The 24,148-nt window shown below is 49.0% G+C and overlaps 2 protein-coding genes across 2 annotated transcripts; both read right to left on the bottom strand.

The window, feature by feature from the left end:
• Window positions 1-360: 360 nt before the first annotated feature.
• Window positions 361-3,142, bottom strand: CCL26 (C-C motif chemokine ligand 26). The gene is made up of 3 exons (XM_042922714.1): window positions 2,921-3,142; window positions 2,718-2,832; window positions 361-509 (listed from the first exon to the last, which is right to left on the bottom strand). The coding sequence occupies exons 1-3, from the start codon at window positions 2,991-2,993 to the stop codon at window positions 413-415; spliced, it is 285 nt and encodes a 94-aa protein (XP_042778648.1). The 5' UTR covers window positions 2,994-3,142; the 3' UTR covers window positions 361-412.
• Window positions 3,143-13,235: 10,093 nt separating this feature from the next.
• Window positions 13,236-16,265, bottom strand: CCL24 (C-C motif chemokine ligand 24). The gene is made up of 4 exons (XM_042922051.1): window positions 16,107-16,265; window positions 15,330-15,431; window positions 15,012-15,129; window positions 13,236-14,191 (listed from the first exon to the last, which is right to left on the bottom strand). The coding sequence occupies exons 2-4, from the start codon at window positions 15,400-15,402 to the stop codon at window positions 14,023-14,025; spliced, it is 360 nt and encodes a 119-aa protein (XP_042777985.1). The 5' UTR covers window positions 15,403-15,431; window positions 16,107-16,265; the 3' UTR covers window positions 13,236-14,022.
• Between the last annotated feature and the right edge of the window lie 7,883 nt (window positions 16,266-24,148).

The raw sequence follows: 24,148 nt of genomic DNA, 5'->3' as shown, positions 1-24,148 counted from the left end.
GCTGACAGCTCAGAGCCTGGAGCCTGTTTCGGATTCTCTGTCTCTCTCTCTGCCCCTCCCCTGTTCACGCTCTGTCTCTCTCTGTCTCAAAAATAAATAAACGTTAAAAAAAAAATTAAAAAAAAAAATACTGACTCAGTTTCTTTTCTTTGGAGAAGATTCAGGTTTTACTGAATAAGGATATTTAGGAGTACATCAAATCTTAATGGAGAAATCTTTATTAAAACCTTTCCTCCTCCTCCTCCCCTCTCCCCCTCCTCCTCCTCCTCCTCCTCCTCCTCCTCCTCCTCCTCCTCCTCCTCCTCCTCCTCCAGCCCATGGGGCCTCCTGCTGAAGAAAATCTCCAGGCTCCACCAAGGATAGCAATCTCAAGAGCAGGGTCCAGGTACCCTGAGGCTGAAGGTTCAACAGGTCACATTTGCTGCTGTGCTCTGAGTAAAGAAATGTATCTTTGCACCCATTTTTCCTTTGGCTGTGCACAGACTTTATGGCCTTTTTTGGTAACGAATCTACAGAAAAGAGAAACTGACAGTCAGTACTGAGAACTTTTGCCTCCTGAAGAGATGGAAAGGGAGGGTCAGCCACTTGACGGACTCTCTGGCCTTGCTGCACCTGTTACACAGTTTCTGTTCCGTCTTCTGATCCTTCTTTCCCCTTGGCCCTGTTTTCTACTGGAGACCATGCTTCCAGGCCCACCTCCCCCAGGAAATCATTTCCAACAGCTCTAGTCCGAAGCATGTAACCTGTACCATGCCTCTTAATTCTTTTGTTTTAATGGAAAAGCTTTATTGAGACATAATTCACGCACCATGCAATTTACTCTTTAAAGTGCATAATTAAGAGCACCCGCGTGGCTCAGTCGGTTAAGTTCCCGACTTCAGCTCAGGTCATGATCTCATGGTTTGTGAGTTTGAGCCCTGCGTCGGGCTCTGTGCTGACAGCGCAGAGCCTGGAGCCCGCTTCAGATTCTGTGTCTCCCTTGCTCTCTCTCTCTCTCTCTCAAAAATAAAATAAAACATTAAAAAAACTAAAAATAAAGCCTATAATTATAATTCACTGCTTTTTAGTAGATCCACGGATGGTGCAAACATTACTACCACCCAGTTTAGAATCTTTGCCTCAACCTCCCAAAAGGAACCTCATATGCATCATGCTGCTTAATTCTTCTTTTTTTGTCGTTATTTTTAATTGGTGGAATTATAGCACGTGAAATCTTTAAGCAAAAACAGGCGATAAAAGCCCATCATGGGCTGTTTGCAGTGTCCGCTTATACGGGATTCCTGCACTCTCACGATGCTGTGCACTCATGGAGAGTGGGGGGTCATGGTTGATATCCCTGAATGTCCTCCAGCCTTCTGTCCCCTGAGACCACTCCTGAGGGTGATGAGAACCTAGGTCCGGGGCACTTTAGCCTGGAACAACTTGCAGGGTACAGTAGTATTTACGGGGCTCTCAGGCGGGTCCCAGCACAGGCAGAGAAAAACAGCCCAAAGTGGGGAGGGGTGAATAAGGGAGAGGCAGAGTTTTGTGAACGTTTGAAAGCATAGCTGGGGAGCGCCTGGGTGGCTCAGTCGGTTAAGCGTCCGACTTCAGCTCAGGTCACGATCTCACACTCCGTGAGTTCAAGCCCCGCGTTGGGCTCTGGGCCAATGGCTCAGAGCCTAGAGCCTGCTTCCGATTCTATGCCTCCCTCTCTCTGCCCCTCCCCCGTTCATGCTCTGTCTCTCTCTGTCTCAAAAATAAATAAACGTTAAAAAAAAATTAAAAAAAAATTTTGAAAGCATAGCTGGGAATGTCTCTGACATCACTCCCATTGAAAGAAATATAGGCCAGCCTTAGGGACTGGTTGACTGGTGGCAGATTGTGGCAGAAGTGATGGTGTGTGACCTCACAGACAAAGTCATAGAAGGTTATGGAGTTTCTGCCAGGTTCACGGGGGCACTTATGCTGGAGCTTAGAACCACCTTTTTTTTTTTTTCTTTTTTTCTTTCTAGTTTTTATTTAGTTTTGAGAGAGACAGAGACAGAGAGAGAGAGAGAGAGAGAGAGAGAGAGAGAGACAGAGCATGAGTGGGGGAGGGGCAGAGAGAGGGAGACACAGAATCTGAAGCAGGCTCCAGGCTCTGAGCTATCAGCACAGAGCTCAATGTGGGGCTCAAACTCACAAACCATGAGATCATGACCTGAGCCAAAGTTGGACACAATTGACTGAGCCACCCAGGTGCCCCCCTCTTTTTTAAAAAATTATTTTTTATTAATTGTATTTATTTATTTTGGAGAGAGTGACAGAGACAGAGAGAGTGAGCAGGGAAGGGGCGGGGGGGGGGGGAGAGAGAGAGAGAGAGAGAGAGAGGGAATGAATCCCAAGCAGGCTCCACACTGTCAGCACAGAACCCGATGTAAGGCTCCAACTCATAAACCGTGAGATCATGACCTGAGCCGAAACCAAGAGTCAGACGCTTAACCAACTGAGCCACCCAGGCGCCCCTATTCTCTCTTTTATACCCAGCACTTAGCACATTGCCTGGCACATGGTTTGAAAGTTAGGAAACCAAGGCTAAGGGTCACACTTGTTAGTGGCAGAGGCAGGGTGATGATGATGACCTAAGTTACCAGGCTCCCATCCTGAGCTCATCCTGGCACTGTGGGGGTGCGCCCAGCACCCATGCAATCACATGGCCAGTAGGAACCCTGAAAGCCCAGACAAGAAATACTCACATCACAGCCCGCTGGGAGCAGCTGTTCCTGGTGAATTTATAGGAATGCACCCACTTCCAAGGAAGGATCTTGTGGCTATATTGGAAGCAGCAGAACTTGGCCACATTGCTGCCACCTAAAAAACAGGGAAAGGAAGGAGCCTGGAGGTGGCCCTTTGCTTCTCCTCCCAGCCTGCCTGAGAAGGGAGTGGGACAGCCCCATACGTGTGGCAACTCCGAGGTGGACACTCAGGATGAAGATCAGGAGAACAAGAAAGCCAACAGGAAGGCTCTTCATGGTGCCACAAGCGGGGCCCTTCACAGTGTCCTCCCAAGTTCCTCCTCACTCCACTGGACTCCCTTTTATAGGGTTGAGTCGTCCCTGAAGAGAATCCAGAGAATTTTGTGGTTGAGGCAAAAACAGCTCTTTTGACCCTGTCAGGTAAGAACAACCTGTTACCCAAGGAAGAAGACTGGAAAGAAAGGGAAAGTCCTCTGAGGGAAGGGGAGGAGCCAGCACCCCACTGGGAGTTTCTGCCTGCCCCTCCCATCCCCTGCTTTTTCTGAATCAATGCTTTCCTGTTTGAAAAGCAAAAGCAGAGGGAATGAAATAATAAGTCTTGAGAACTGACTTAAATCACCTTAGAACACAATTGATGTTGTTCTGGACTGATCTCTAGCTCTTGACCCTAGCTTTCTTTGCTTCCTAAACACTGCTTATCTCTTGGTGAAGTACAGACAGTCTCAGGACAGGAGCACAGAGCAGCCCAGCCATGATAATGAATGCTGAAGAACAATGCTCGGGCGTGTGCCCGTCCTGTCTTCTCAGCGCCACACATCACCTGACACACAGGGTCAGAGCTGCTTGGGGGCACTTCAAGCTACCTCTTCAGGGTTAGAGAGCTCCAAACCAGACAGAACATCACAATTGCCTGGAGCCTGAACACACACACACACACACACACACACACACACACACACAACTATATTCCCTGTTCCTGCTTTGTACCTCCTGGATCAGGCTTTTTGGGAGGGGTATCCAGGAATCTATATATTAGCCAGATTTGGCCAAAATGGGGAAAGTGAATTCTAGAATGGGGCAGTGAATTTCCCCAGGAGAGTCTGGGGGGCAGGTAGAGAGGGACTTTCACATCTGTGTTTCATAACACTGTGTTCAGTCATATCCACCCCCGTCCTTAGGTAATGATGCCCCCTGGGGCTTTAAAATTTTGAGTTTAAGGTAAAAGAAAAAAATCCACTAGCCATCTAGAACCATAGAATTTTTCAGAGCTGTCTGAGACCCTTTAAAACAACACCCGCCCCCAACCACCCACCCAAGTCACCCAGACTGTTCTGACTACAGTTCTGAACTCACTGCTGACCTTGTCACAAGCTAAGACAGCTCAGACTTTGACAAAGTCTTTTTAGGTTCTTTTTAAAATTTGGCTGAAATCTGGGGTGTCTGGGTGGCTCAGTTGGCTGAGCGTCCGACTCTTCATTTTGGCTCAGGCCATGATCCCAGGGTCGTGGGATTGAGCCCCACTACGGGCTCTGCGCTGAGCTTGGAACGTGCTTGGGATTCTCTCTCTCTTTCCTTCTGCCCCTCTCCTCTTCACACACACACACACACACACACACACTCTCTCTCTCTCTCTCTCAAAAAAAATTTGGCTGAAATCTATATTTTCATTGCTTCCACCAATTCACCAGATCTGTTTAAAAATGCCTAATTTCTCTTAGCTTCTGTTAGAAGAGGAAGAAATTGAGGTTTTGGCCGATTTGAAGACCATTGTTTTAGTTTGGGTTCCCCTCAAGCAGGAGAGGAGACGAGGACCCCAGTGCAAGCAATTCGTGATCCCAGAAGACACCAGTCGAGGAGAGGGGACGGGAGGTGGGGGACAGGAGGACACCAACACGGAGGCGGGTGATCACGCAGGTTACTGCCAGGAGCAGCCACGGCGTGGGGGTGGCTCTGAGGGGCTCGGGGCACCGGTGCAGAACAAGCCTGAGTTGGCCCGACTGTGGGGTGAAGAAGTGGGGATACTAACTCTCCACCTCTCTGCTTGTCAGTGACTGAAGGCTGCGCCCCATCATCCCTGTCTTGTCCTAGGAGCGGGCCAAGCGTGCTTGGGATCAGGGGAAGGGCTCTGAGGCAGGGGCAGGTGTCCTCAATAAGCAGCCTTTGGCTCACAGAAGTGAACGATAAGGGGATATGCATGGGGCCCCAATAGCACCTGCTACGATCATTATCATGTTTGTCCCCGAACGTTCTCTTTTTCAGGCTGAGCCCCCACCCCCACCCCCATGCCTTCAGTTTGCCCTGCAAATCGGCCACCTTCCTACTGGCCACCTTCATGCCCCAGTTTCTGCTCCAGCAGCTACAGTGTGCTGGGCACCCAAAGGTTTCGTACATGGGGCACAATGAACACTAACCACAGCGTTCTCCAACAGCATTGGCTATTGTTGATAGTGCTGCGGGGTACAGGTGCCCCTATGAATCAGCACTCCCGTATCCTTTGGATAAATTCCCAGTAGGGCTATTGCTAGGTCGCAGGGTAGTTCTATTTTTAATTTTTTGAGGAACCTCCACACTATTTTCCAGAGCGGCTGCACCAGTTTGCTTTCCCACCAACAGTGAAAGAGGGTTCCTCGCCAGCATCTCTTGTTTCCTGAGTTGTGAATTTTAGCCACTCTGACCAGTGTGAGGTAGTAGTATCTCAGTGTGGTTTTGATTTGTATTTCCCTGATGATGAGCCACGCTGAGCGTCTATTCATGTGTCCGTTGGCCATCTGGACATCTTCTTTGGAAAAGTGTCTATGTATATTTCAATACCTTGGTGAAGGAGGAGGAAATGATATGGCAGATAAATTACTGAATCCTGGATCCTGCTCTCTTGCCCCCGTCCTCTTCCCTGTGGTTGAAGCCCATACCCTCTTGACCCCTACCCTCCAGCCTGCTAGTCGGCCTTCCCACCGACTGGTGGCTCAGTCGGCTGAGTGTCCGACTTCGGCTCAGGTCATGATCTCATGGTTTGTGGGTTCAAGCCCGCGTTGGGCTCTGTGCTGATGGCTCAGAACCTGGAACTTGCTTAGGATCCTGTGTCTCCGCCTCTCTCTGCCCCTTCCCCACTTGCACTGTTTCTTCTCTCTCAAGAATAAAGAAACATGAAAAAAAAAAAAAAAGAGGTAATTAAGGCCAAGGGTGGGGCCCTGATCTGATAGGACTGGAATCCTTATAAGAAGTGGAAGAGACATCAAGATGTGTGCACACAGAGCAAAGGTCGTTTGAAGGCACAGTGAAGAGGTGGCCACCGGCACACCCAGGAGAGAGGCCCCAGGAGAAACCAAGTCTGCTGACACCTTGACCTTTGACTTGCAGCCTTCAGGACTCTGTGCTCCAGAAATAAATATCTGTCATTTATGGCAGCCCGAGCTGACTGGGTTCTCCCAGAAGCAGATCCTTAGGCAAGGATTTGAGCATAAACAAAATATTTTGGAGGATATTTTGCAACGGAATATCCTTCTGCTGGGGGCAGAACACTCCGTTCTGTGTCTGCAAAGACTCCACCCTCCCAGCCTACAACCCATGTCATCTGTTGGGGGAAGCCTTTCCTCCATCGTTCCCAGCTGGATCCCGTGGCCATCCTCCAGCTCCACATTATACAGAGCTGAATTGCAGATGGCGCTCTCCACACACATCGGCTTACCCGTCTGCCTTCCTTCTTGGACGGTGAGCTCTTCCCGTTCATTTCTTCACTGACTCATTCATGCAACAAATGATTTTATTGTTGTCGTTCTCCACACCGTGTGAGATGCTGAGATCCAGAGATAAACAAGACAGATGTGGTCTCTGCTGAGGACGTTCTCGTGGAGGGAATAGACATCGAGCAGAAAACAATTACCCAATACCTTATCAATTACCCCTGGGGCATGTACTTTGATGCAGAAGCTTAGGGAGCTTCAGAAATGTACATCGAGGGAATCTGAAGGAGGCTAGGGTGCCAGAAGAGTCTTCCATTAAAGAAAGTGATCTTTGCATTTAGCCTTGAAGGACAACGTACTGGTTATTCCCCATTTGTACCCTCACCCTGCCCCTGCAATTCATCATCAAGGAACCGGGAAGAAGGCTTCTTGTTGGTTTTCATAAGTCTTCAGCACAGAGTCTGGAATCCATTTATGTAACACACGTTTGCTGGGTTCTCACAAGGCACCCAGGCACTGCCGCAGGCCCTGGAAGTACACGGTGGACAAGACCAGAGTCGAGTGAATGGAAATGGATCCTCTGTCTACTGTCCCCAGTGAGATCTGGACATCGGGGAGAGAGCAGAAGGGGGCCCAGTGTGTTAGGAGGGTCTCCCCAGAGCTGGGCAGCCCCCACAAGAGGTAGGCTCCTTCCTAGTTTGGGTCTGATAGAAGCAGGGTGGAGTCAAGCCAAGAAAAACATATTCCCTGGAGTCAGAAAAGACAAACCTTTTTCCCATTTGCATGTTCCCAGTTACTCCACTTAATCCCCAAAGCAGTCCTGTGAAGGAGGTTTTAGTGGGCCAACCATCTCCCGCCAAGGAAACTGAGGTTCCAAGAGGGGAGAGAATTTGTTCAAGGTCACACAGCTCTCAGGCAGCAGAGCCAAGGTTCAAAGCCAGGTGTGTCTCAAGTGTGTGCCCTCTCCTGCCTCTTGAGCGTCCCCTGTCCCCTGCTCCCCTCCCCTGAGAAAGGGCCTCAAGGTTGGCTTGCTCCGGGTTCTGTCCTGGATCCAAAACTAACCTGCAGTTAAGTGAGGATATCAAAGGAAAGGGCAAATAATGACAGGTACAGATAAGGTGTTGCACCTGTTCGGGCTACAAGAGCTGGTAAAGTTTCAAAGAGCTGACACAGAAAGGGAGGTGCGCTCAGTCCCAGGATTCACAATGTCCAGAACATAAAAACCAACCGCTCGTTGCTTGGGAGAATACAGCTCTTCCCGATTCTGAGTCCCATGAGAAGTTTCTCCTAGTAATCCCTGGAAAGCGTCACCCGGCACTATTGTGACCGGGCCATACCCACGGCGTCCTGGCAAGAAGCGCCCGTTCCATAGAGCTTGTCACTACTCGGAAGTTAGAACGCCAGAAGGATGGTGACGTTTCTAGGGAAAGCCAGTAACAGGGTGTCTTTTCCTGGAATCAGAAAACGCAGAGGCCAAAAAGCGACTGCATGACCGCAGATGGGATTGGGTGGGAGCCAAGGAAGAGAGGGAGTTGGGAGTGTGGTGGGTGGGCTGAGCATTCAAGGGGTCCTCTTGCTGTCTGGTTTGGGCCGAGCATTCGAGGCCTGTGAGTCCACCCCACAGCTTCAGGGGGAAGAAATCTTTAAGTGTCCTGAAGGTGTTTTCTGGAAACTGACAGAACTATAATTCTGGGAAGTTAGATAACTCTTAATAGAGATTCAATCCAGAGAAACAAGGCCGTGGAATTCGGCAGAACAAATGGATCTGCGAGATCTCAAAGAGGATTCAAGTACTTCTGATGGCCAAACATCTCCCTCGGCCAGATGAGCCTCTCCAGGCAGGTCTGCTTCCAAAATGGAAATGGGGATGGGGAAGAAGAGAAGCTGTCTCTCTGGAAGAACTGATCCGCTCGGGGGGGACAGCCGAGCAGGGACTGCCATCATCACATGGCTGTCCAGAAGCACTGCCCTCTCAGCAGATGGATGGAGCCTTGCTGAACCCAGTAGGTAGGCTGGCTTTTTGGGGAGAGAAGAATAATCAGGCGGGGCGGGGGTGGGGGGCAGGGGGCGGACAGAGGGAAAGGGTGAAGCTTGAAAAGTTCAAAGGCTTTGAACAAATATGAGACTTTATGACGTCGCCACCTTTATTTTACCGCTGCAGCCGCCATCTGAAAGCAGAAGGAGCCGAGACCATAGAACATTGTATTAGTGTCAGGGGTACAACATAATGATCGGACACGTATATATTGAGAAATGGTCACCGCAGTAAGTTAACATCTGTCCCCACACACAGTTACAACTTTTTCATGCAGGAAGAACTTTTAAGACCTACTCACTTAGTGACTTTCATATGTACAATACGGTATTGTTAACTCTAGTCCCGGTGCTACGTGGGACACCCCCAGGACTTACTCATCTTCTACCCGGAGCTGGTACCTTTTGACCCTGCTATGCTCATTTCACACCCCACCCCACCCGCCTCTGGCAACCACCAATCTGTTCTCTGTATCTGTGAGTCCGTTTATAAAAAAAAAAAAAAAAAAAAAAAGATTCCACGTATAAATGAGATCATACAGTATTTGTCTTTTCTTGTTTAATTGACTCCGCTTTGCATAATGCCCTCAAGGTCCGCCCCTGTTAATGGCAGGATTGTTTATGGCTGAATTATTTTCCGCTGCATATATATACATCACCTTTTCCTTATCCATGCATCCGCTGATAGACACTTAGGTTGCTTCCATATCTTGGACTTTGTAAATTATGCTGCAGTGAACATGAGGGCACACATATCTTTTCAATTTGGTATTTTCCTTGGGAATGCAAGCTGGTGCAGCCACTCTGGAAAACAGTATGGAGGTTCCCCAAAAAGCTAAAAATCGAACTACCCTACGACCAAGAAATTGCACTACTAGGTATTTATCCAAGGGATACAGATACGCTGTTTTGAAGGGACACATGCACCCCCATGTTTATAGCAGCACTATTGACAATAGCCAAAGTATGGAAAGAGCCCAAATGCCCATCGATGGATGAATGGATAAAGAAGATGTGGTCTATATATACAATGGAGTATTACTTGGGGATCAAAAAGAATGAAATCTTGCCATTTGCAACTATGTGGATGGAACTAGAGGGTATTATGCTAAGTGAAATCAGTCAGAGAAAGACAAAAATCATATGACTTCACTCATATGAGGACTTTAAGAGGCAAAACAGACGAACATAAGGGAAGGGAAACAAAAATAATATAAAAACAGGGAGGGGGACAAAACAGAAGAGACTCATAAATATGGAGAACAAACTGAGGGTTACTGGAGGGGTTGTGGGAGGGGGGATGGGCTAAATGGGGAAGGGGCACTAAGGAATCTACTCCTGAAATCATTGTTGCACTAGATGCTAACTAATTTGGATGTAAATTTTAAAAAAGAAAAAAGAAAGTTAAAAAAAAAGAAACAGAAATGAATAGTTTTCGTGCGTGAAGTGCCTCAGAGTGAGGTAAATCCCTATATGGTAAAATTACTGTTGTAGTCATTGTATGTTATCTGATGTGTCAAATATTTTATTTTTTGCCAATAGGAGACATATACTGATTTTGGTGCTAGACTAGAAGTTTAGAAAAGAAGTTGGAACTATTTTCACAACATGAAGACCTTTTTAATAAATGGAAAACAGGAAAAACGAAATTTTCGTTTTGATTGTTATTCCAATGTAAACATTTTCTATCAACAACTAATTTTCTATATGTGTATGTAGTATCTATGCCCTGTTTTGACCTTCTATTCTTATTATAATAAAATAATACATATATATTAAAAATTTGAGATCGAATCTAATAAAATGTTTACTTGAGAGTTAATGAAAACAAAAAGTTAGTATTTTCCTTTCCTTTGGAGAAATACCCAGGAGTGGAATTGCTGAATTAATAGTTCCATTTTTATTCTTTGGGGTACCTCATACTGTTTTCCACCGTGGCTGCACCAATTTGGGCAACTGAAAAAAAAATTTTTTTTAATGTTTATTTTTGAGAGAGAGAGGGAGAGCGACAGAGTGTGAGCAGGGGAAGTGCAGAAAGAGAGGGAGACACAGAATCCGAAGCCAGGCTCCAGGCTCTGAGCTGTCAGCACAGAACCCGACACAGGGCTCGAACTCACGGATCATGAGATCCTGAGCTGAAGTCGGATGCCCAACTGACTGAGCCACCCGGGTGCCCCTGGGAAACTTTTTAAAAGATTGCAACCCAGGTGCCCCCGAGAACTTTTAATTCACTTTTAAAGAGTCCTCTGACAGGTTTTGCTGGTGGTGGAGAGCTCTCCCAAACACAGGTCAACTTTGCCCTAACATGGCCACAAACTGAACCCGGTCCCTCCCTGACCAGCCCCTGGCACCCCGTCCATCTCCAGAATATGTCCTTCCCAAGGGAGCCTGAGAAAGAGTGTGGGTGACTCAGTGCATGTGTCATTGTGCTGGTGGCCTGTTCAGAAGTAGGATAGGAGGGTGTCACCTCACCATACGCAGAGCGGCCATCCAGGTCCATGGCTCACATTCTAGAGCAAGGCTGGACAAAGGCAGAGCAGGGCATCTGGTGGACAGTTCCCATGCTCCCCACCGGTGCCTTCTTTCCCCAGACACATTTAAAGGCCACCAGAGAAATGAGACAGGAGGGAGCAGGGGCACAGAGCCTGCCAGAATGGACACAGAAGTGTCAGCCGGGGGTGAAGGGGGTTAAGAGGTACAAACTCGCGGTTACAAAGTAAGTCTTGAGGATGCAACATACAGCCCAGGGAATATAATCAATAATACATTTTTTGAATGTTTATTTATTTTGAGGGGGGAGGGGCAGAGACAGCGGGGAACAGAGAATCTGAAGCAGGCTCCTCACTGTCAGTGCAGAGCCCTACGCAGGGCTCAAACCCATGAAGTACAAGATCGTGACGGGAGTCGAAGTCGGGTGCTTAAACGCTGAGCCACCTGGGCGCCCCTACAGTCAGTAATACTGTCATACCTTGTATGGTGACAGATAGTAACTACGCTTACTGTGGGGACCATATCGACATGTAGAAACCTATCATATCACTCTGATGTACACCTGAAACTAACGGTATATTATTGAATGTCATTTACGTTTCAATTAAAGAAAAGAAACTGTCAGCCAGATGCCCTGGCCCCTGCAAGACCAGCTTCAGCTTCTCCGCCTCCCAGCTGGGCTGGGTCATGCCCTCAGCTAACATTTATTGAGCCTCTACTATGTGCCAGGCACTGAGCTAAGTGCTTCCCGTGCATTAATGCCTTATTTAGTCCTCACAGTCAACTCATCAAATAGATAGTTCTATTATGCCCATTTTATAGATGTGGGAAGTGAGGCCAGACTACAGGCCTACCTTGTGGAAATTAACAAAGACCACCCAGATGAAGACAAACACGTTATTCATTCAGAGCTTGCTACAGCAAGACGGTCAGCCGCTCTCACTGGTGTCTGCAGAGACTCAAAGGCAGGCCAGGGAACGGGGGTGGGGGGTGGGGGAGTGGGGTGGGGGGCTCAGAGTGGACAAACGGGGAGGCACAGGGGTGCTTCGGTGGGAGGTGGTTGGCCTGGAGAAGCGAACAGCTTCTGTGATCGACTTGGGAATATATAGCTGGCTCCCTCTGGCTGGTCCTGAGTTGGAAAAGGGCTGGGGGGTGGGGTGGGACTAGGAAGCTGGCAGTCTCTGACCGAGTTGTGATGGTTCCGGGCCAGTTGCTGCAGAGCCCGTGGGTCAGACTTCTGTTATCATCTATGGTCTGGCCCCTGTCCCTCGCCTTCCTGTCTCCCCTCCCTGAATGCTCCAGCTTTCATCCATCCCCAGAAATAATGCTCTTCTTGCCAAGGGAAATCTCAGTCACCATTCAGATGCCAACCTCGTGCTGAGGATGTCTGCAGGATCCCCTCAACGCACACCCATAACGTCCCTCGTTTGTACTGTTAGCGTCACTCTTTATTCTGCTTTGTGGTCGAGTTGCAAGAGCCTCAACAGCAGCTGCACCCAGAAGGCCTCCCGCCTTCTCACACCTTCTGTGACTCTCCACGCCCGAAGGCTTGTTTGCAACCGAGGGAGGTTGCTCTACTCCCACCTGCAGAAAGAGCACCCCTGCGCACAGCTGGCAATGACTGACGCAGCAGGGCTGTGATGACGGGTGGGTCTCACCCACTTCCCAGCTCTGACTGAGCTCGGCCTGGTGACCCTCCGTTCCTGGCCACCTTCCTCCCTGTGCAATAATCATTGCGCTCGGATCTTTGTTTCAGGGTCTGATTCTGGGGAAAACCCAAGGTTTAAAAGGGCTTATTATTCCCATTTTACAGCTGAGGAAAACCGAGGCACAGAGACCGTGACATGTTTCAAGGTCATGCAGCTTACAAAGTAGGATTGGTACTAAACCCACACTGCTCTTGATTTGTGAGTGTGTGTGAGTGTGAGTGTGTGTGTGTGTGAGTGTGTGTTATTTTTCTCCCTGATTCTCTGAAGCCGGAGCCCCTCTTTGTCATTTTACAGCCTTGTCGTGCCTGCAACAGTCCCTTGTGCAATGATGTGTTCTGTTGAACTTTTTAAAAAATCTAATAGAATCCTGCTGTGCGTGAATGTTTTTACAAAGTTCATGACAGGACTCCCAGGAACAGGCTAAGACCACTCCTGGGATGCCCGGGGCTCAGGCTGCCTTTATCCCCTCTGATGGGCAACTCCGGATCATCTTTGGGGCACACACTCCCATTGTTCAGACCCCAACCCTGTCCCCACAGGAAGAGAGCAGGCAAGACACAATTACCTGAGAAGGAGAAATCAATTTTATTTGAACTGTTATTTGAGAAGAGCAATTGTGTCTACACTTTTGACATACAAATCACACAATATCTCATACATGGGTTGGGGGGGGGGCCCCTGGAATCCTTCTCCTACCAGAGCCCCGACGCCATCCTCACATTCCAAAAATGTAGGGAAAGAACCGGCCTTAAAGGCAGAGCTGGTCTTTGTCCCCAGAGAAGCACAGGGCAAGCCAGTCCATAAAGCGGAACGCCTCCCCCAAACCCTTTCTTCCCAAAGGAATTTAACAACCCAGGCTGGCCCCTCATCCTCACCCTCCAGGTCCATTTCATCACAAAAACCAAAGAGTCCCTGAAAACGTCATTAATTACATCCCATGAGCTGTGTGCGAGGAAGGCTGGGGATCTGGCAACGCGTGCCGCAAAGGAGCCCTAGATTTTGTTGGGTTTTTATACACCCGGGATTCTGGAAGTGGGGCAGGCTCAGGGCTTCTGTAGAGTGATGAAGAGCCACAGCTGTTGACAGGTCACCCGTACCCAGACAGACAGACAGATCCCACTGCAAGACCCGAGGACCCAAGAAGCCAGCTCTAGGCTAAGCTTTGAGACACAAGCAGTGCCTGTCTGCAGGTGGGGCCCGATGCACCTGGGCTCTGGGTGCCTGGAAGGCAGGGAAGGGCCAGCATAAGCTCCGGAGGAGGGCGGACGGCTGCCACCATCTTCCTTCCAGAACCTTCTCCGCCAGCTCAGGGAAGGCAAGGGGCCCAGGGTGCATGAGCTCTCCCCCTCTCATCACTGGTGCACAGGCCCCAAGCTGAGGGCCGGGCGGTGGTTAGATGGCAGTGCTACTGGCAGGGGGCCTCTGCCGGAGGGCTTTGACACCCATCGCCCTGAGCCCCGTGGCCGCCTTCTTCTGCTTGGCATCCAGGTTCTTCATGTACGTCTGGACCCAGCGCTGCTCAGGGTCGCCACAGAACTTCTGGCCCTTCCGGGTGGTGAAGCTGCAGGAAGAGTGACAGGGCACACTTGAGACCTGGCCATGACCTTGGACCTCTTGACTTGATGAGGACGTGGGTGTGGAGGCCCACAGAGGGCAAGCTGCTGCCCGGGGCCCCCCTAGCAGTTCCTGACATGGTGTCTTCTCTCTGGGTGTCAGCATCTCTTTGCATCACCTGTTCTCAAGCTCCCTGTCAGATGGGGGGAGGCCCAGCCCTGCCTTTAGTTAATGTTGGATCTGAAGAGAGAGACACAATGTCTCCCCACAGGGAGGAGAGGAAAGGAGAAAATGCACTGAAAACCTCCAGGGAGTGGCGCCTGGGTGGCTCAGTAGGTTGAGCATCTGACTTTGGCTCAGGTCATGATCTCTCGGTTCGTGAGTTTGAGCCCCACAGAGGGATGATCCTCTGTCCCCATCTCTCTGCCACTCCCCCACTTGTACTCTCTCTTTGTCTCCTCAAAGTAAATAAATAAACTTGAAAGAAAGAAAGAAAGAAAGAAAGAAAGAAAGAAAGAAAGAAAGAAAGAAAGAAAGACAAGAAAGGAAGAAAACCTCCAGGGGTTAGTTAAGGTAATGGGATATGCCCCCAAATAGTGCCTAGTATATGTATATATTCATATATATCTGGTGCTCAAGAAATGATTGTTGTCTCAGAGTCCTCTTCCTAATCTCTTGGGGGAGAAAGCTGAGGCTCAGGGAGGTGAGGTGGCTTCCCCAGGATCAGAGAGCCAGGCCCTCCCAACTTTACTCCCCAGTGACTCTGAATGGACGGTCATCTCCCCTGCCCCTCTCGCGCCGGGGGTCCGGGAGAGGAGGTTACTTACATCACTCCTGCCTTGGGGCAGAGGCTCCCACTGGACAGCTGGTAGCTAACCACTCGGCTCTCTGGAACTTTCTTGGAAATGAAGGACATACAGCAGGAAGAGGGGATGGTCACAGAGCCTAGAGGATGGGAGAGAGAAGAGCCCGGGCTGCCTGAGACTCTGGGCTGCCGAGCCCGAGCCCAACACCTCCCAGCCCTGGGGCCACCGCTCCTCAACGTTCCGCTCCAGACCCAGCCCAGTCAGTCCTCCACCCTCCACTGTGCTGTCCCAGCCACACTGTCCTGCCTGACAGCCCCGGGCTGAGGCTGGAGCTCTTACCTGCAGGGGCAATGCGGTGGGCACACAGGGCCAGCAGCAGGAGGCTGGCCACCATGGTTGCAAGGCCTGCCATGTGTGGGAGAGGGAGTTCAGGACCTAAAGCTGGGGTGCAGGAGGAGAGGGCCACGTTCCTTTCAGATCACCTTGACCTCCCTCTGCCTTTTATAAGGGCAGCTGGGAGGAAACACCCACTGATAGAACCTCCCCTCACCCCTTCCAGGCTTCTCTGAAAGTCCTCAAGGCCCACGAATCCTGCCAAGGGGAAGTTCTTGTGTAGCTGAGTCAGGGGTTATTTGGCGTATTCTAAGAAAGGGCTGGGGGAGGAGAGGATCACCCAATCTAAGTGGAGTGCAGAAGTTTTGGGGGCATAGTTAGAAGGCTGATGAGGACCCTTGGGGTGCTAGCTGTTCATTCCTGTGGGATCCTGGAGAAGTCCCTCACCTTTCTGAGCCTAGTTTCTTCCGTGGAAAATGGGTAAAGCCATCCTATCTCCTCCCACTCATTCATTCATTCGTTCATTTGCCAACTTGTATTCGGCATGTGCTATGTGCCAGGCGTCCAGTGGGGAGACATTTGCAAATGTGTGCAATACGCGGTTACAGGTGCTGACCAAGTAGGCCTGGGCAGAGCAGATACTCTCATTGTCCACGTGCCCTTGGAGTCCTTTACCTCATTCACACACACTGGCTTTGGGTGGCCTTGCATTTCCAGTGCCCAAGCTGCCAAAGCCACCTCACTGGCAGGCTCTAAGAAGGGGGTAAGGACCCAGAAACTTACATCCTCTGGGCAGACCTTGACCAACATCTGTTGGAGGGTTACACACTCCAGATGCGGCATGACCTGTCCCACTTCCTGAAGTCCTGGCGGAGTCAGGCCAGCTTCTCTCTGTGTGGTAGGGCTCTGCTGACCCCCTTCCCTTCCGGATCTGCTTCTCCCTGCATTCCAGAAGTGAGATGTGGTCAGAGTTGGTTTCCCCTGGAGGCCTTGCCTAATGAATTACTTGCCCATGAATCCTCCTTTTAGGGTCTGTTATGAGGACCCCAATCTGAGACAAAGGGTAGGGAACATAGAAGGAACTGGCCATGGCCAGTTGTGCTGGAAGGAAAGTGGGGGATGCACTTGGAATTGACAGCTGGGCTGAGATATGGAGAATGGAAGAAAGTGGTAACCATGGGTGGGGGGCTTTGTAGATCATGATGAGCCGTTCTGTTCTTAGAGATGGAAGTGACCTTGTCGGACAGAGGGAAGTGTGGCACTCGCTTCAGTCTGCCCCCCATTCCAGGACCCCAGGGTGGGACCCCATATTTAGACTCTTGTCACTGCTGCTTCCATGGCCAACCCCCTCCCCCAATTCTTTCCTTTCCACTTCTCATGGAAACATTCGGCTTTCTCTGGCCATCCAGGGCACCCAGCCACACACTGGTCACTCAGATGATGGCCAGTTGTGAGTCTGTGTCTCCCACGTGCCCATGAACACCAAGATCGATGTCCAATTTCCACACCCACCAATTCCCGAGCAGATCACCTATCCCATGGCCAGTGTTTGCAGAATGAATATACAATGGATCAATTCTGAGTTGCTCTCCACTGGACCAGGGACTCCCACGTGGTCTCTGCCCTGCATGACCGGGGGTCACCATGCAGGTGGACAAGTCGGTAGGCAAGTCCTCCAATGGGACCAAGACCAGCAGCACCTGATCTCGCCACTGCCCTTCTTTACGGAGTGAAAAATGCCGAGTGCCCCACTCAGCTCCTCACTAGCCTCACACTTCCCGTCACCAGCCAGCAGTGACAATCCTCACCTGACAGAGTATGGGGAGCATTAAATGAGATGCCTTTTACACATGCAGGGGCTTTTGATTCCATCTTATGACATGCATTCTAATATTTGCTTCTCCACAGTGTAGGGGGGACTTTATGACCAAGGGGGAGAGGGCTGGAGAAGGAAGAGACCAGGCAGAAACAGCAAGCAGGAGAAGAATGAGGACAGAGCTGAACAGGGCAGGAAGCCCTTGCTGTCTGTGTGTTGCAACCCAAGTGAGTCCGTATGGCAGGGTCATTGGGTGAGAGGGTTTGGGGTAGGGTGCTTCGCCCTGATTGGGAACATCCTTCAGAGGCTTTTCCAAGGCTCTTAAAAAAAAAAAAAAGAAAGAAAACGCCAAATCTTGATGCTCTGACTAGGGAAGTAGGCAAGGCAGGGATCACCAACCCCATTTTACAAGGGCAAAATGGAAATCTACAAAGGGTAACTAACTAGACAACATCACAGAACCACCTATCCCGGCTCCCAAAATGGGAACATGCACCCTTCCAGCTTGACGGGGTGGAGTCCAACAGACAGAGTGATCGTTAAATTTAAAGTTAGGGGCGCCTGGGTGGCTCTGTCGGTTAAGCGTCCGACTTCGGCTCAGGTCACGATCTCGCGGTCGGTGAGTTCGAGCCCCGCGTCGGGCTCTGTGCTGACAGCTCAGAGCCCGGAGCCTGTTTCCGATTCTGTGTCTCCCTCTCTCTCTGACCCTCCCGCGTTCATGCTCTGTCTCTCTCTGTCTCAAAAAAATTAATAAACGTTAAAAAAAAAGTTTAAAAAAAAATTTAAAGTTAGAGCAAAAGAAGGAGCTTCTATTCTGCAATAGAAAGGGAGGACACAAATAGAAAGGGGGAGGAAGGGGGATAAGGGGAAGGAAGGAGGGAAGAGGGAAAGGGGGAGGGGAGGGAGAGGAGGGCAAGACAGCATGTACAGACCCAGTAGACTTGAGGAAAGGAGGTGGACAGGAAAGGGAAGGAAGAGGGGCCCTGTGAAATGTCCCGACCCCAGCTGAGCTCCAGCTCAGACCCTGCCCCTCCCTCACCTCCTGTGGCTTCTCCATCTGAGAGGTGGCAGGTGGTCAGAGCTGTGTTTCCCCAAGTGTGGCAGCCACATTACCACGTGATACAAAGCAAAAGATATATATATGAGAAATAAATAAATAAATATATAAATAAAGTAGGTAACAGGACAAATAGCATGCACATGTGACAAAAATTGTGACAATGACCCAGGAATAGCTGAAGCCTGAGAGACGGGGCCAAGATGCCCCCTGAGGGCCTCTCCCATCCCACGTGCACCTAGGCGACAGGCGCCGGAGAGGAGGGAGGAAGAGGTTGGAGGCCAGGTGGGCACCTGGGAGGGGAGGAGCAGGTGAGGAAAATGGAGCCGTGCCTGGCAGGGAGCAGGGAGCAGTGGTCCCACCCTTGCAGAATGGCAGTGAGGGTGGCTGTCCTGGTTGCCTCTCCTACGTGAGCCACCCCAAGGGCAATGATGTCGCACCAAACCCAAAGCTGCGTGATGGGGGCCAATGGACATGAGCCAAGGGGGTGAGGGGACACTCTAAGACACATCCCAGTGAGAAAGAACTAGAAGTGGGCTGCTAGCTTGGACAAGAAATTACTTCCAGGAGCCATGAGGTCATGACTTGAGCAGAAGTTGGTCACTTAACCCACTGAGTCACTCAGGTGCCTCCAGTCAATTGATTTTTGACAGGGGTACCAAGGCCATTCAATGGGAAAGGATAGTCTTTTCAACAAATGGTGCTGGGACAACTGGATATCCACATGCAAAAGAACGAAGTTGGACCCCCTACCTCACACCATATATGAAAATTAACTCAACATAAAGTTGAGTTAAAACTATTGAATTCTTAGAAGGAAACATAGGTGTAAATCTTCATGGATTTGAATTAAGTAATAGTTTCTTTGATGCAACACCAAGGGCACAAGCAAGCACAGAAAAAAAATCATTGGACTTCACTAAAATTAAAAACTGCAAATCAGGGGTGCTTGAATGGCTCAGTCAGTTGAGCGTCTGACTTCAGCTCAGGTCATGATCTTGCGATTTGTGAGTTCGAGCCCCATGTCAGGCTCTGCGCTGACAGCTCAGGGCCTGGAGCCTGTTTCAGATTCTGTGTCTCCCTCTCTCTCTGCCCCTCTCCTACTCGCACTCTATCTCTCTCTCAAAAATAAATAAAAATTTTTAAAAAATTTTTAAAAACTTTGCAAATCCAAGGATACCATCTAAAAGATGAAAAGTCAACTCACATAATGGGGGAAATATTTGGAAATCATTGGGTAATTCCAGTATCCAGATAGATTCTTCAGAAAGCTCTTACAGCTCCATAATAAAGACAAAAAAATTTTTTTTAATAAATGAAGAATCTGACAAGACATTTTTCCAAAGAAGACATACGCATGGCCAATAAACACACAAAGAGATACTCAAATCATTAGTCATTGGGGACATACAAATCAAAACCACAATGAGATACCACTTTGCATCGATGGCTATGGAAAAAAAAAAAAAAAAGAAAATAAGCATTGGCAGGGGAAGAAATGGAAACTCTCATACCTTGTTCCTGGGAATGTAAGATTGTGTAACCACTGTGAAAAAGTTTGGCAGTTCCTCAAAAAGTCAAACATGGGGTTACAGCATGGTGCAATAGTTCAACTCCAAGGTACATACTCTAGACTCTAGAGAAGAGAAAACATGCTCATGTTCTGCCAGTGAATGTCCACAGCAATATTATTCACATTAGTCAAAAAATGGAAACCAGCTAATGCTCATCAGATGGTGAATTTATAAACGATGATGATATATCTATATGGTGGAATTTTATTTAGCTGTAAAAAGAAAGTACCGATACATTTATTGTGACAGAAGTCAGACCCCAAACGTCATATAGTGTATGATCCCATTTAGAAGAAGATCCCATTTGTTTAGAATGGACAAATCCACAGAGACTTAAAGTATATTAGTGGCTGTCAGGGGCTGGGAGAAAGAGGGAGTCGAGAGGGATGGGATTTCTTCTTTCGGGTGACAGAAATGTTCTGGAATTGGGGCACCTAGGAGGCTCAGTCGGTTAAGCAACTGACTCTTGATTTCGGCTCAGGTCATGATCTCACAGGTTTGTGAGTTTGGGCTCTGCTCTTGGTAGGGCAGACCCTGCTTGGGATTCACTCTCTCCTCTCTCTACCTCTCCCCTGCCTGTTCTCTCTCTCTCTCTCTTTCTCTCTCTCTCTCAAAAATAAATAAACATTAAAAAAAAAGTTCTAGAATTAAATAGTGGTGAAGGTTGTACCAACTATGGATATGCTACTCAACTGTACACTTTAAAGGCATTAATATGATGAATTTTGTGTTATGTGGATTTTATCTCAATGAAAAGCTAAAGAAAAAAAAAAAAGAGCACGCAGAAGGTGAGGGAAGTTTCAAAATATTTGCCCAAATGGTGTGGCCTGCATGAGTTTATTGAGGTCGCACCCATTCTCAAATCCTCTCTCCCGTGGCTGAATTTGATCCAAAAGTCTGACTTATCAAACTGAACATAGGAGGGTAGGGGTGGGTGGGAGCAGTGGGTTTTTCCCTGGTCCTTCCTTGACCCTGCACACACTTCCTGGCAAGCAGGCAGAAAAGGAGTCTTCTTTTGATCAGTTTCATGGCCATCTTCATAGAGTGGAGGTTTCAGATCCCCCTGACTCTCTTCTTTTTCTTCCCTGATAACCCTCCTCAGGGCCCAGCACCTCCTTACTGCCTTTATCCCTTGTTATAGAAACTACTATTTTATAGAAAGGCAATAAAAAGGTATTTGCTCCAGGGGTGCCTGGGTGGCTCCGTCGGTTAAGCATCCAACTTCAGCTGAGGTCATGATCCTGCAGTTAGTGAGTTCGAGCCCCGCATCAGGCTCTGTGCTGACAGCGCAGAGCCTGGAGCCTGCTTCAGATTCTGTGTCTCCCTCTCTCTCTCTGCCCCTCCCCCACTCACGCTCAGTCTCTGTCTCTGTCTTTCTCAAAAATAAATAAACATTTAAAAAAATTTAAAAAAAAGCATTCACTCCACAGATAAGTGACTGACAACAGTTTAACTATAAGAGGCTTCTTGGATTCGAGGCCTCTGCAAATGAAGACAATGGGAGCCAGGCTTCTCCCTACTGGAGAAGCCCATTGAACATGGAGGGGGGGAAGGAAGGCTGTTGGAATGAAAGCAGAGGTATCAGTGAGTATACGTAAGCAAACATTTAGAAACGATGACATACCAGTGGCGACGAACATACCTAGTAAAAACATTACTTCTTGGAAAAACAGCTGAATCTAGTCCTGGAGCAGAGAAGGTAGGGCCTGGAACATCTTTTTGGGCCAGAAAGTAGTAAAGTGCTCAAAGAACCATGGGAATACGTCAAAAGGACATGGAAGGCAGATTGTAGGAGCTCACACAGGCCAAATCTTGGACAATTTGACCAGTAATAGTGATAATGATGGACTGAGAAACATGAAAAAGAATCCATAAATATGTTTTGGGTTGAACTGAGTCCCCATCTCCACCAAAAAGCATGTATATTGGGAGTCATAACCACATTCTAGAATGTGATCTTATTTGTTTATGTTTTATTTTTGAGAGAGACAGAGACAGAGCATGAGCAGGGGAGGGGCAGAGAAAGAGGGAGACACAGAATCCGAAGCAGGCTCCAGGCTCTGAGCTGTCAGCACAGCGCCCCATGCAGGGCATGAACCCACAAACCATGAGATCATGACCTGAGCTGAAGTCAGACGCTTAACTAACTGAGCCACCCAGGCACCCCAAATGTGATCTTATTTGGAGACAGGGTCTTTGTAGAGATAACCAAGTTAAAATGGGGTCATCAGGGTGGACCCTAACCCATGATGATGGGTATCTTACTAAAAAAGGGAAATTTGGACCCAGTTATAGACATGCATAGAGGGAAGACCTTATGAAGACACACGGGGAGAAGGTGACCATTCACAAACCAAGGAGAGAGGCCTGGAGCAGAGCCTTCCCTCACAGCCCTGAATGGGAACCATCCCTATGGACACCTTGACCTGGGACTTCCAGGCTCCAGACTTTGAGACCATGCATTCCTGTTGTTTAAGGTCCCTGCCCTGCCCCAAGTTGGTGGTACTTCATCACAGCAGCCCTCGAAGATTAACACAGGGGGAGGAGACAAAGCTCTACCTTGCAGTGGGATGCCAACTAATAAACAGAGAAAATGCTAGAACTAGAAAATCACTCATGGACACTAAAGCTCTAAGGTGACAGTGTGATGGGAAATGGGGTATGTCCATTGTCTCATTGTGTCTCCCCACACATTCTAGCTAATCACGAACAGAAAATCAGTAACTCGCCGGGAGGACATTAAAACAAGCGAATAAAAACAAATTCGAGTCTTCCTAATAAGGTTTGAAACTGGACTGAGGGTCAAGGAGAGGAACAGCTATGGTATGTTGGAACATTCTAGTCCCGGACCTGCTAAAAAAACAGCAACATGAACTTGGGCAAATCACTCACTTCTCCCAAGCTTGGATTTCCTCACCTCTGAAATGGGGTGGGGTGGGGTGTAGACTCATGTGGTCCTGAGAATCCAAAGAAATTATGGATGTGAGAGCTTTGGGTAAACTTCGAAGCACGGCACACCTACAAATCTTCACCATCCGTGGGAAATAGACAAGCTGACAAATTGAGCCCCTTCCTTGGACAGCACAGAAGCGAATAAATATTTGGGGTCAGCGGGCCTTTCTGGGCCCCTAAAATTGGATTTCAAGGCATTCTGGCTCTGCTGTCTCTTGAATGGACTTTAATGATGAAGAAAAATGACTAGGAATGTATGTCCCACACTATTGGGGTTGTGTTTTTCTTAAGACCTGGGCCTGGGTGACAGCTATTTCAGGATGTGCTTTGAGGGGTGGAGAAAATTTCTCCCTCTTCATGATATGGACCATGGAGTTACCCTCTGAATAATGCCTCCTTTGTTAAAATGCAAATATGTCTCTTGGCAGGGATAACAAATCCCTCACACACACCCACTAATAAAACTGAAACCAGTCATCCAACCATCCATCCACTCATTGAACACTCATGTGTGCCAGCTTCTTGTTCACCAGAAGCACCTGAGGGTGTATTGCCCTCGGGGTCCTCACCCGGGGCTGTGAGAGACAAAAGCAATCACAATTAGAGGGGGAGGAAGTACACCTGGCCACACTGAAGAGTGGATGAGGACAGAGAACACGTTCTGGAAGACGTACCTCCTGAGCTGAGTAAGGCTGATTGAGGTGGGAAGGCCTGGGAGGGCAGCTGTGGAGACCTGAGAGGTGTGTTCCAGACCCTGGAGGCCACAGGTACAAGGTCAAAGAAGAGAGGTGACTTGGTCCAAGTCTATAGAGTTTTACAGAGACCACTCTGGCTGCAGGTAGGCTATGGGAGGGATGCAGGGGGCGGGTACAGTAGGAGGCAGTGAGGGGTGGAAAGAAGGGGATGTTTTTGAGAACTACTCAGAAAGCGGATTTGACAAGATTTGGTGCTTTGGTGATTGAGGAAGGAGCAGGAGCGGCCAGGATACCATTCAGGCTTCAAACTCGGGTGCATGGTGGGGATGGGGCCATTCAAGGAAGAGTAGAATCCATGAGGGAAAGCAGGTCTGTGTGGAAGCTATTTGGGGCTGTGGGGTTCAGAGTTGTGGTGGTCCTAGTAGAGCCTTTGAGGATGTAGCAGGCCCAGAGAGATTGCACGGTCAGATGCCCCCACCCGGCCCAATCCCCAGGCATGGACAGTAGAATGCCATGAAAATGGTGCACCCCCTACAAGCAGACTTTCCTGGGTTTGTTCCCTTCTCCTACTTACTCTCTTGGTGGCCCCGGGCAAGGCGTTGAACATCTTGGAAGCCTGGCCCATTTGCAGTAAAATGGGAATATGAGGGCGCACCTGCCAGGACGGTGAGGGGTCCTGAGCCTCAGCGAGGGACTCTATCCCAGGCCTGCATTCTAGGACTTGGCAAGTC

The sequence above is a fragment of the Panthera leo genome, chromosome E3 (assembly GCF_018350215.1).
Source record: "Panthera leo isolate Ple1 chromosome E3, P.leo_Ple1_pat1.1, whole genome shotgun sequence".
Taxonomy (NCBI): Eukaryota; Metazoa; Chordata; class Mammalia; order Carnivora; family Felidae; genus Panthera; species Panthera leo.
Note: the sequence above shows the minus strand (reverse complement) of the source record. Positions and strands in the feature narration are given on the sequence as shown.